This window comes from Diceros bicornis, chromosome 5 (genome assembly GCF_020826845.1).
Source record: "Diceros bicornis minor isolate mBicDic1 chromosome 5, mDicBic1.mat.cur, whole genome shotgun sequence".
Lineage (NCBI taxonomy): Eukaryota > Metazoa > Chordata > Mammalia > Perissodactyla > Rhinocerotidae > Diceros > Diceros bicornis.
Genome location: NC_080744.1, coordinates 60,537,483 through 60,550,235, shown reverse-complemented (window position 1 = coordinate 60,550,235; position 12,753 = coordinate 60,537,483). Strand labels below are relative to the sequence as shown.

At 38.7% G+C, this 12,753-nt stretch overlaps 1 protein-coding gene and 1 non-coding gene across 7 annotated transcripts in view; both read left to right on the top strand.

Annotated features, from left to right (window-relative positions):
• The window catches only part of TIPIN (TIMELESS interacting protein), a 246,128-nt gene that overhangs the window by 231,270 nt on the left and 2,105 nt on the right, over window positions 1–12,753 (top strand). Inside the window, exons 1-8 of one of the 6 annotated variants that reach the window (XM_058541912.1) lie at window positions 447–465; window positions 2,542–2,605; window positions 3,171–3,320; window positions 3,446–3,524; window positions 3,746–3,821; window positions 6,244–6,366; window positions 6,602–6,665; window positions 12,269–12,475. In XM_058541912.1, coding sequence (XP_058397895.1) covers window positions 3,179–3,320; window positions 3,446–3,524; window positions 3,746–3,821; window positions 6,244–6,366; window positions 6,602–6,665; window positions 12,269–12,475 — 691 coding nt within the window. In that variant the 5' untranslated portion in view covers window positions 447–465; window positions 2,542–2,605; window positions 3,171–3,178. Of the gene's footprint in view, window positions 1–417; window positions 476–929; window positions 2,606–3,170; window positions 3,321–3,445; window positions 3,525–3,745; window positions 3,822–6,243; window positions 6,367–6,601; window positions 6,666–12,268; window positions 12,476–12,753 lie in introns of those variants that run through there. The other 5 variants (XM_058541911.1, XM_058541913.1, XM_058541915.1 and 2 more) reach the window with 5 other exon arrangements.
• On the top strand, window positions 7,115–7,250 carry LOC131406671 (small Cajal body-specific RNA 14). The gene has a single exon (XR_009220297.1). It is a non-coding gene; the product is annotated as a small Cajal body-specific RNA 14 (non-coding RNA).

Sequence of the window (12,753 nt, the reverse complement as noted above, 5' to 3'; positions counted from 1 at the left end):
CTCTCAGCTCTTTTTCAATAAACAATAAAACTTATGTTCAAGGATTCTGTTGTTTACTCTGAAGAATCGGTAGTCTCGCATCAAATTGTTTGCCTCTATGCTTTCCACTCCATCTACAATCCAGTTTTTTGGAAAACTGACACCTATTCCCAAAGTCTAAAGGGCTTAGAGCGTAACGAATATGAACTTGACGCAAATAAGGAAGTTTAACTCCCCTGAGGAGTTCAGGAGGGCGGAAACAGTCGGGCGGGGAGCAGTGAGACGGGCGGAACCGGGGAAAGACGGGGAAGGACTGGGTGGGCGGGACCTGGGGGAGGCGGGTCCGGCAGGCACCGCCCTGGCCGTGCGCAGATTTGGCGCCAAACGCAGACGGCTCTTCTCGCGGCGGGAATTCCAGAGTCTCGCGAGAAGCGCGGTTCGCACGCGCGCTGTGCCCCGCGCCGTGGCGGCTGCCGTCCGCGTGAGGTGAGAGCAGGTAGGCGTGCGAGTGAAGTTCCGGCGGGGAGAGGCGGCTGGGGGAGTCCGGCGGAGAAGCGGGGGAGCTGGGGAGTCGCAGGAAAGGAGTGAGGAGGCTGGAGGACAGGACGAGGGGGTCCTGGGCTGAGCGGGACTGGAGTGGGGAGGAGGCCTGGCCGGAGGCCACCTACGAGGGTGGAGGCCGGTGGGACAGTGGGCGTGCCCGTTTACTTGTTGGTGTTTGGGGTCAGCCTCACTAAACCGAGCCTTTTAGGGGAGGGCCCGTGTGTCAGATACATCTTTCCATTGCCAGCTGCTGTACGGGGTTTCTAAACAGACGGTGTCCTGTGAACGTTGAATGAATGAAATGGAAGTGAGAGAGTAGACGGGGGAGCGGGGAGGAGGAGAAGGTGGGAGAAGCGGGCTGGGATGGGAAGTCGAGTGTCTTCAGGGGTGGTTAGCAAAGGGGGACATCGAGGCAGTCTGATAGGACTTCCCTTGCGACAAGGGCTTCTGTGTTGATAACTTGGAAAACAATAGACGTCGGACACTTAGGGCCTGGGAGCGAACTGTAGTTTGGATATGGAATTTCTTTGTCACCTTCACTCCTCTGGGAGTTTGAGGACTAGAGGAGGAAGTCAAGAGAGTCTCGTCATTGTCAGAAACGGGACAGTTTGCAACCGTTGTCAAGAAGGCAGAGATACAGATGTCTTAACTCACTGCCAGGTTACTGACAAGCCCCGCCTCGTGCTGGGCCAGTTCCGTCCACAGCATCTTGCTGCACAGTTTGTGCCCTGTCACCAAACTCAGAGCTCCCTGTGGGCCTCAAAGGTGTGAACCCCGTGTCTTCCCAGAGGGCTTAACCAGAATGGGGCTAAATATACTTACTGTAGACATGAAGCCGCTTTAGATTATATGACCTCTGACTGCCTTTCCAGTTTTGAAAATCTGTGGTTCCTGAACCTGACTTGAAGATACAGTGGGTCATCATCAGGAGTTGATAGTTTGTTTTCTTTTTATGCACTTATGGCCATGGAAGTTTAGAATTGGAGAGACTTGAGAGATTAGCTCCAGCAGTTTTACAGTTTTGGGCAAGCTTGGGAATTCTTTTCTTCATTCCTTCACTCAACAAATATTTATCGAGCACCTGCTGTGTACCAGCTTTGGGGATACAATGGTGGAGCACAAAGAGACCCAGCTGGTCCGCCATTTTAGAGCTACAGTCTAGTATGGGAGACAAACATTCATCATATAATCACAAATAGAACCTAATATTGAAACTGGGTAAATGCCGTGAAAGTCATACTTGACGTTTTGAATGCTTATTGTAGGAGGATTTAATTTAGGGAAATTGGGGCAGACTTTTCTGAGGAGATGATGGTTAAGATTGGAAAGAGATTAGGAGTCGGGAAGAGCCTTAAAGATAGGAAACAGCCTTTGCAAAGGTCTAGTGGCCTGAGGGATATGGCTCTTTCTAGGAACTGAAAGAAAAGAGTATGGAGAGTGGTGTGAAGTGAGGCTGGAGAAGTAGGAAGGTGCCAGACCACACGGGGCCTTGGAGTTTTATCATTAAAAGCAGTAGGAAGCCATTGAAATATTTAAGCCAAGTGGTAATGTGATCGTCTTTATATTTCCAAAGGTTCAATCTACCTGTAATGGAGAATGGATTGAAAAAGACAAAAGTAGATAGAAGTAATGGAGTAATCCAAGCAAGAAATGTTAGGAAGTGGTTGTGGAGATGGGGAGAAATGGACAGACTCAAGGGATATTTAGGAAGTAAAATGGACAGGATATGAAGGGTGGGGGAAGGAAGTGTCGAGGATGACTTGTAGGTTTCTGACTTTTGTAGCTGGATAGATGTCCTTCAGTGAATTGGGAAAATTTAGAAGTTTGATTTTGTACATGATGAGTTATAGGTGCCTTTGAGAAATTTAAGAGCTGTGAAATGAGAAGTAGGGATATGGAGCTCAGATTTGATGTTTAGGGTGGAGAAAAAAATTGAGTCATCTATAAATGATTATTAAAGCCATGTGCATAAATGAGTGAAGAGGGCCTAGGATGGAGTCTTGGATACTTACTGACCAGGTTAGAGGAAGATGAATCTACAAAGAAGATCTAGGAGGAGTGTCCAGAAGGGGAGGAAAATCAGGTGAGTATTGTGTTTCAGAAGTCAACGAAGATACTTTTCCAGAAAAAGTAACTGATCAAAAGTGTCAGATGTTGCTGAGAAGTCAAGTAAGATGGTATTGAAAAGCATTCTTTCAAGTTATCAGCTTGAGGGTTATTTCCCTTTGTTCAAAGGAAACCTTACCTAGAAGACCAGTATGTAAACAGACGTTTTAAAAAGCTGCTCTGGTTGAAGTGGGGGTGAGGTCCCTGTAATCTGCCTATTTTACACCCATTTGAACCACAGTTTGAAACCCTCAAGTCAAAATCACTGTATGATGATAGGGGAAACTCAGCAGTTGAGGTAAAATGATTTGCTCAAAATCATATAGTTATTTAGTGGTAGGGTCTACATTAGAACTCATTTCTTCTGATTTATAGCCCAGTTCTTTTTTTCATGACTGTTATTTTCTCTGCTTCTTTCCATGATATGTGAGTTTGAAATATGGTTTAACTGACTAAAACATGCATTTTGCTGCAGATAGAACTTAACTGTGTAATAGGAAGACTGCTTGGATGAATGAACATGTTTGCTTTTTTTCCCCTAGAGGAAAAGATGCTGGAACCACAGGAGAGTGGCTTGATTGACCTACCAGACTATGAGCATGTAGAAGATGAAACTTTTCCTCCATTCCCACCTCCAGCCTCTCCTGAGAGAGAGGATGAACCTGATGGTGAAGGAGCTGAACCTGATGAAGGTCTGTATAGAGTTCCAAAAGAAGTGTCCCTGTTCATTTATCTATCTGTCAGCTTAGAAATGATACGTTTTATAAATGAGGCTTAAATTATTTAAGTAATATTAAATCTCAGTGTATTTCACCAGAGTCAGGGAGAGGAGCACCTGTTCCTGTACCTCCAAAGAGAACAGTTAAAAGGAATATACCGAAGCTGGATGCTCAGAGGTACATTTACTATTTCCTTAAACATTTATACTTTTTCTTTACAGCCTTTTTTTTTTTTTTATTTCTTATGTTACAAGCTTCTGTTGGGATGACTTGGAGATCAAATAGTTCTAAAGACATTTTTTTTCAGTTCAGCACATAGTATTTTTTCTTTTTATGATCTTGCTTTGGCCTTGATGGCTGTAGAAAACTTCAAATTCAAAACATATTTCTATTCACAGATTAATTTCAGAGAGAGGGCTTCCAGCATTAAGGCATGTGTTTGATAAGGCAAAATTCAAAGGTAAAGGTCATGAGGTAAGAAATGTCTGATTTTTATTTTAAACCTTTGTTTTTTAAAATATTGATAAAACTGTGGGACCATTGTCCTGTTCTTAGGAATCTTAGAATGTTTCACAGATACTGTCGTTCATCATCATCTCTCTTGAGAAACTGTGGTGTATGGAAAGGGCACTGTTTGAAGAATCAGAAAACATGTCTTGTCTCATTTTTGCCGCTGTATTGCTTTAGGAAAATCACATCTGAGTCTTTATGCCTGAGTTCATACTTTTTAATTTCGAGGAATAAAATTTACTTTGTCTACCTCAAAGAGTGATGTTAAGTTTTATGAGAGCAAGAACTTTACCTGTATTGATCACTTATGTGTCCCTAAGATATGGCACAGTGCCCGGTTCATAGTAGCATCAGTTAAGTTTTGTTGAAAAATGAAGACACTTAAGAACTGTCAATCACTGTACAAATGTACATTTTAAAACTCTATCTTTGAATGACATAGAGTGTAGGTACAATTTTTTGCAGATGATATCATTATAGAGCTTTGCGGGTTATGAAGTATTTTCAAATATGTTCTTTAATTCTCAACCTGTGGGGTAGGTGTTGGTCCCATTATCTAGTTAAGGAAACTGAGTTTTAGAGTTTTAAGTGTCCAGTGCCAACACTTAAGGGCAGAGCCTAGACTTCCCATTTCATAGCCCAGCTGGAATAATGTTAACACAATGTTAACAATGAGTACCATCTTCGTGTGATATGCAGGATAACTGGAAAGGGGGAAGAGGCTAGAGGTAGACAGCAATTCAGAGGCTGTTGCACTACCAGGGGAACGAGGTGAAAATACCCTGGATAAGGTAGTAGTAGAGAGAGGAACAACGTATAGTACTTGTAGGTGACTGGATGTAGGGAGATAAAAAAGGAGTCAGAAATAGTCCCAAGATTTCAAACCTGGGAGGCTGAAGAATTGTAGTACATTTGTTCATCTTCAGTGGACAGGAAGAGAGAATATAGCCTGTGTCCTATTTTGCCACAAAACTAAATAAATCAGGATATTTTAAAACCATACCCCGCTCAGTTAATTCATTGCCTTTGTTGAAATTTTCAGGTAGTAATGATCAGTTGGTGCTTTGAATTTATGAAGTCTTCATCATTTTCATAATAAGTACTTTATTAAAATAAATAAACATATGAAGGGTAAATATTTTGTGTTTCTTCATTGGGTGAGGGTAGGCTCTGAGAGAGTTTACTCTTATTTAGTCTTCTGTACTTTGCCCTTGAAAATTCTTGCAATTTATCATAAAGTTGAGTCCTCACTGCTTTTTTCTTCATGTATGACTTGGGACTTCCCACTGTATTTAGGTATTTCTCTTGTGTCCCTTGCGTCTAACATGACATTGTGAGATGGCTGACCAGCCAGCGCCAACAATTGGAAAATGATCTTAGATGATTGAATTTTTAAAAGAACTTTTATCTTTATTATCAAAATGAGAATGATAAAACATTATGCTCTCAGTATTACATATCTAGTTATAGGTAGAGTTGATTGTCTTGACCATTGGCTTCTTAGATAAAATCAAATAACAGCAACAGTAACCATAGCCAACATTTGAGTGCTTACTTTGTGTCAGGCACTTTACTTGTATTGCTTAATCCTTGTAACAACCCTATGAGATATGTATATTATTATTCTCATTTTATATATGAAGAAAAAGGCACAGAGAGGTAAAATGATTTGTTTAAAGTCACACAGCTATTAATTGGTAGAATTGAGATTTGAATCTATGCAGTCTGATCCAGAGCCTGCGCTTTTAACCACTCTCCTATTTTAAAATACTGTTAAGAGAAGAAAAAAATATTTTACAGTAAAACTAGGAATTTGGAACTTTTCTCATTTATTAGTCCAGTATATTAAACTTTGTTTTTCATTTGAGTTTTTAAAAATTTTAATGTTAAATTGAAACTTCATGTATAGAGAAGTATTGTGGTCTGAGAATGTTTAAACTACTCTTGCTAATGTTTGGTAGTTTGCCCTTAGGAATGTATTTTTACAGTGCTGAATTCTCAATGCTTTCTTCTCTATATGTGATTTAGGGACCTGTCTCTTTGTTTAGTTATTCCTAAAAGATATCTTGACATATTTTATTAAAGCTTATTTTCAAGTATTACTGTACAGTTCTGAAAAGATGCACATGATTATCTTTTAAGTTTTCATACTGGGTTTTTTTCCCTCTTATTTTTAAATATGTGTATCCAGTGTTCTTTTAGACTTCAGTCCTCTAAGCCCTTAATAGATATTTTTCTTCTTGAAGTTTCTTCTAAAACTTTCTTAACCTTATAAGTATAAAATGACACCAGTGACTTTGGCATTACTATTCAATTCTAAAATCTGCTGACAAGGTCAGTTGTGAGAATGAGTCTGCTATTTAGCATTTTTATTTTTATGTGCCAGGTTGAAGACTTGAAGACACTAATCAGACACATGGAGCACTGGGCACATAGGCTATTCCCTAAACTGCAATTTGAGGATTTTATTGACAGAGTCGAATACCTAGGAAATAAAAAGGAAGTTCAGGTAGGTGTTGAGGTTATTATGAATATCATTCACAATGCTAAATAGTACAAGGATAGATTTAGTTGAAGCTGTGTAGCTGTTTCGGGTCTTCATTTTGAAATCTATCTTGGTAGAGAGAAGGAAAATTAATAGTAGTTATTTGAAGAACAGCTTTTTTGAAACTAAGAATTAAATAAATGACCATTTTCCCCCACATGTCATTGGTGAAAATGTAAAAATATCTCTTTATTTGCAGACCTGTTTAAAACGAATTCGACTTGATCTCCCTATTTTACATGAAGATTTTATTAGCAATAATGGTAAGAATATAGGTTTATCTACTTTATAACAATTTTGCTTTTAGAAGTGGATCTAGTTGGGTTAGGCAGTATTACAGGACTGGGTTCTTAGTCTATATTGATTATATAATTAAAGTACAGTAAATAGGAATGAGTTAAAATGCTTTGGTACCTCTAGGATGTTGTTTATGATATTTGTTTCTTAAAGACATGGCTGCAATGCCGTTAAGAGATGTTGTAAAAATATATTCAGCTATAGAATATAAGCTTTTGAGAACTCTGATGGTAAACCCATTGATTCTTTGTAGTGTTTGTTAGTAAAAATATGTGACAAGATACAGTGTTCATAACATGTACACCATTAAAAAAAAAGTGGCTCTGGGAAATTAGGCAAAATAATTTGATGATGAAATAGTTTACATTTCACTTCAGAGTATAGATCTTAAATGTAGGACTTTAGTAAGATCTGTGTGACTGTTCCTGGTATTGATTGCATTTGTTAGTTATACAGTGCAACCATAGGCAGTCACGCACATCAAAACATATGGTTCCTGCCGACAGGGTCTGTATAGTTATCAGATTTTCTGTGCGATGGCTCCATACATATTTGTTTTTGTTTTTTAAACTTTTAATAGATGTGGTAGAAAATACAGGCTGTATATAGAATCCCCCAAAGTTATTTATAAATTGCTTTTAAAAGTGTGAAGGATTGTGATTTAAATAATCCAAGATTTAATTTTTTGGTAAGATGGTACGTTCCGATGGCATGGGGTTTGGTATATGGAAAGGAATTAATTCTTACAGTATTAAATCCCACAGCATATACCACTGGCGTAGTTTATTCAGCAGCACTTTTTTTTTTTTTAATAATTTTGTTTATTTATTTATTTTTCCCCCCAAAGCCCCAGTAGATAGTTGTATGTCATAGCTGCACTTCCTTCTAGTTGCTGTATGTGGGACGCAGCCTCAGCATGGCTGGAGAAGCAGTGCATCCATGCGCTCCCGGGATCCGAACCCGGGCCGCCAGCAGCGGAGCGCGCGCACTTTAACCGCTAAGCCACTGGGCCGGCCCTACTTTTTTTTTTTTTATTGCGGTAACATTGGTTTATAACATTGTATAAATTTCAGGTGTACATCATTATACTTCTATTTCTGCTTAGATTACATTGTGTTCACCACCCAAATACTAATTATAACCCATCACCACACACATGTGCCTAATCATTCCTTTCACCCTCCTCCCTCCCCACTTCCCCTCTGGTAACCACCAATCCAATCTCTGTCTCTATGTCTTTGTTTGTTTTTATCTTCTACTTATGAGTGCGATCGTATGGTATTTGACTTTCTCCCTCTGACTTATTTTGCTTAGCATAATACCCTCAGTGTCTATCCATGTTGTCACAAAAGGCTGGATTTCATCGTTTCTTATGGCTGAGTAGTATTCCATTGTGTATATATACCACATCTTCTTTATCCATTCGTCCCTTGATGGGCACTTAGGTTGCTTCCAAGTCTTGGCTATTGTGAATAATGCTGCAGTGAACACAGGGGTGCATGTATCTTTATGCATTTGTGTTTTCATGTTCTTGGGATAAATACCCAGCAGTGGAATAGCTGGATCATATGGTAGTTCTATCCTTAATTTTTTGAGGAATCTCCATACTATTTTCCATAGTGGCTGCACCAGCTTACACTCCCACCAGCAGTGTATGCGAGTTCCCTTCTCTCCACATCCTCTCCAACACTTGTTGTTTCCTATGTTGTTAATTCTAGCTGTTCAGACGGGCGGGAGGTGATATCTCATTGTAGTTTTGATTCAGCAGCACTTATGAGCTGTGTACCATGTGCTAAAACTTCAGGGATAAAGATGAATACGATAAGCCCCTTGCTTCAGGGGCCAACAGACCAGTGAGTGGGTCACACATATAACATCGCCAGTACTCTGATAGGTGCTGTAATTAGGGATATAAACAGGGCCTGGGCTAGGGTGCAAAGGAGGGCATAGTTACTTTTACCTAGAGGAAGTAAAAGCTTCACAGAGGAGGTATCACAAGTACTTTGAATGATAAGCAGTAGAGGTGAGGCAGAGGTGATTTTGGATAGAGGGAGCCACTTATGCAGAGAGGCATAAATGAACACGGGACCATTCATGGAATTACAGGCATGCTTATATATAGGGTACATAGAGGAGGCCTATATCAGAGAACTTTGTTTGTTGAATCTGTTTTCTTTGTATCCTAGAAGAATAATCTCCAAACCTTTTGAATCAGGCACCACAACAGTAAAAATGTTTTGAGCATTTTATTTATTTATTTTTCTAATACATGTACTACTCTATTGATAAGATGATATATAATGTACATTTTTGTTCTCACCAAAACATCACTATACAGTCTTAAACTGAGAACAGTATGAATATTCTACTGAATAATTTTTTTGTCAAAAATCTTGGGCTAATACATCTTGATCAGTGACTTGAAGGTATGTGTGTAGATTCAGTTTTTTCCCCCCCAAATCTTAGTTTTACCTAAGATACATAAATCCAAATAGAAGTAGAGCATCATTAACTGCACTTAATAAATCTTGGTATTCATTTTTCAATCCCATTCACTAATGCAAGGATTTTTGTTGAAGTTCACTAGCAAATTGTCATCTACCCTTTTCAGTCATTTTTCTTAAAAATTAACCAGGGTTATATTTTTATATATATATTTTTCTTTTTTTTAGTTTTTTTTTTTCTGTTTTGTTTATTGTGGTAACTTTGGTTTATATATTTTTATATTTTTAAAAAATGTAGTCGTATTACTCCTCAGCTCAAAGCCCTGTAGTGGCTCCTTATTTCACTCGAAGTAAAAGCCAAAATCCTTATAATGTCCTACTTGGCCCTACAGAATCTATTCCTGTGTCCTCACCCCAGCCCCCTTACCTCTCTGATTTTACCTTTTTCTATTCCTCACTCACACTGCTTCAGCCACACTTGCCTCCTAGCTGTTCCTTGAACCTTGCAGGCACATTTCTGTCTTAAGGTTTTTGCAGTCTTGCACTCTGCCTTCAACACTGTGCTCCGTCCTCCCTCCTGCCTCCAGATCTGCATGGCTAACTCTGCCTCTTCAAACTGTGCTTAAACGTCAACTCAATGAAGTCTGCCCGACCACACAGTTAAAATTGTATCCCTCCTCTCGTTCCTGATTCCTCTAGGTTTTTTTTTTTCATAGCACTTATTTCCCTTTAGTTATTATATAGTTTGCTTATCTCTTAGTTTATGTATCCCAAAATGATGGCATCCTGTAGAATTGAATATGTCTGGCTTTAGCTTCTTTACCACAGTAGCTTGCCTATGAGTGTTGCAGTGAATTAATTTCAAGCGTGGTTCTAATTTTTTTAATCCCATTTTTATCCTAGTAAATGCTCCATCTGTGATTATGTTTACATTGTTTTTCCATAAAACATTGTTTATATTAAAGAGGTCATTTACTATTAAAGATATCTTTCCCTTTCATGGCTCACAAAAAAAGTAGTTCTTTATTTCATTATTATTAATTCAGAGTCCTGTAAGCTCTGTAGGGTGAAGCATATTAGAAATATATATAAAAATATATACCCTATATATTGCATAATTGGTTCTAATACTTGTTTCTTAACTTCTCCAGCAATGTTCTCTACATGTACTCCATCAATATTTCTTGACAAAGGAATGCATTTTAGTTCCTTGCCATTTTTTTCCACATCTGGAAGGAAAAGTGTATGGCTTTTTGTCTTTCGCTATTAGGGAAGAAACCTAAATGGGGTTTGGATTGTAAAAGGCTGGAAAAAATACCATATGATTTTTAAACCTCACTGGAATAATTGTAGAGGTTTGTTTTTATGTTTTAAATGTTTTGCTAGTTGTGATGGTTTTTACTGTTGTGAGCTAATACCTCAAGGCACAGTATATACATCGGACAAGGATAATATATGTAAATTTATATTTCAAATGGTCGGCTTAGTGATATGAATTTTTTTTTTCTGGCCTACTTGTCAGATCTGATGAGGTTACCTTTTTTTTTTAACCCCATAATGTGAATGATGTAGAGAGAAGGTGAAATGTCAGCTTTGCCATTTTCTTAGTTCTTGCTTGTGCTTCTATTATCTTCTACCAACAGATGTTTTAGTAATTTGCAAAAATCTTCTTAAGCTACCACTTGTGTATTTTGTTGGGATTGTTTTGGTTAAAACTAGATAGTCTGTCAGTCTGCTTAACTGAGCAGTTAGACTCAGCGGTATGTGACAATATGCTGGAATTGAAAAATGAGTGAGGGCCCAACTCTCCCATCCTCCTGCAGTGTGGAGCTGCCTTTAAGGTAACTTACAGACGAGACAATAACTGTCGTATGGATAAGTGATAGTTCGTCACTGCCAGCCATTATTTTTAAAAAAGTAAAACTTAATTTTTCTTAATTCTTAAATGAAATATAAGTGGAAGATCTAATATTTACTTTCCATACCACTGTGGATCATTTTAGGGGTATTGTACTTTGAGGTAACTGGTGTACAGGGCTTTAAGAATTTATTAAGACTAATAATGTAGAGACCACTGAATTTTTTTGTGTGTGTGTGTGAGGAAGATCGGCCCTGAGCTAACATCCATGCCAGTCCTCCTCATTTTGCTGAGGAAGACCGGCTCTGAGCTAACATCTATTGCCAATCCTCCTCCTTTTTTTCCCTTTTTCTCCCCAAAGCCCCAGTAGATAGTTCTATGTCATAGCTGCACACCCTTCTAGTTGCTGTATGTGGGACGCTGCCTCAGCATGGCTGGACAAGTGGTGTGTCGGTGTGCGCCCAGGATCCGAATCCAGGCCGCCAGTGGCGGAGCGTGCGCACTTAACCGCTAGGCCACGGGGTGGCCCTGAGACCACTGAATTTTTAAAAAATTAACTTGGAAATATGTCCACAGATCTAATTTCTTTTCCTTTTTCACTTTGTGTCTGGGTTTTACCCTATTAAAAAAAACAACCTATATAGAATTATTACTGTGTATCATATAGACACTGTGGCAAGCTATTAAAATGCTTTTATTTAATGTAAAACAAGAATGTGCGTTGGATTCTTTAAGTTCTTTTATTAGTCCATGCATAAGATATTACTAATCGTAACTCAGAACTTGTGCTGTCCGTTCATGCATATTTTTAAACTAGTATTTCCATTTGACTTAAAATGCCTCTTTAAAGTGATTTATAAATATTCCTTTTACTTATTTGAATCAAGCATGTATTTGTAATGTTCTCATAGAGCCTCACAAAATGTTTTTTCGGGTCTGGCACCATATCACTTTAAACTGGTTTTTAGGGCTGGCCCTGTGGCTTAGCAGTTGGGTGCGCGCACTCCACTGCTGGCGGCCTGGGTTCAATCCCGGGCGCGCACCGATGCACCGCTTCTCCAGCCATGCTGAGGCCGCGTCCCACATACAGCAACTAGAAGGATGTGCAGCTATGACGTACAACTATCTACTGGGACTTTGGGGGAAATAAATAAATAAATAAAATTATTAAAAAAAAACAAACTGGTTTTCAATTAATAGCTGCATAAACTCTTTTTCTGGCTAGTTTAACACTACAGATGCACTAACTTTTTCTTTTCTACTACAGATGAAGTAACAGAAAATAGTGGCCATGACGTAACTGCTACTGAATTAGATTCCTTTTTAACAAACTCATCTGAAAGTGAGAAGTTTGCTTCTGAGTCAAGTAGAAGCCTAACAGAAGAGCAACAACAAAGAATTGAGAGAAATAAACAACTGGCCTTGGAAAGAAGGCAGGCAAAGCTACTGAGTAACAGTCAGTCCCTAGGAAATGGTAAATTTTATGCTGGCTTTTATTTGCTACCATTAATATATCAAGGGCATGTTAGAAATTTTAACTTCTGTACTATCCCCCAAAATAAAATAACTCTAGGAATAGAAAAAAATGTGATGTAGTATATAAAGTTCATGTATATTGGGGGGAGGGAGGGTTAAATAAGTCCAAGGTGGTTTTCTGGATAGCCGAATACCTCTTAGAAAATTATTTTAATCATTTAAAATTGATTCTGACTCTTTCAAAAACATATTCTTCCCTCACTCCTTAAAGCATGT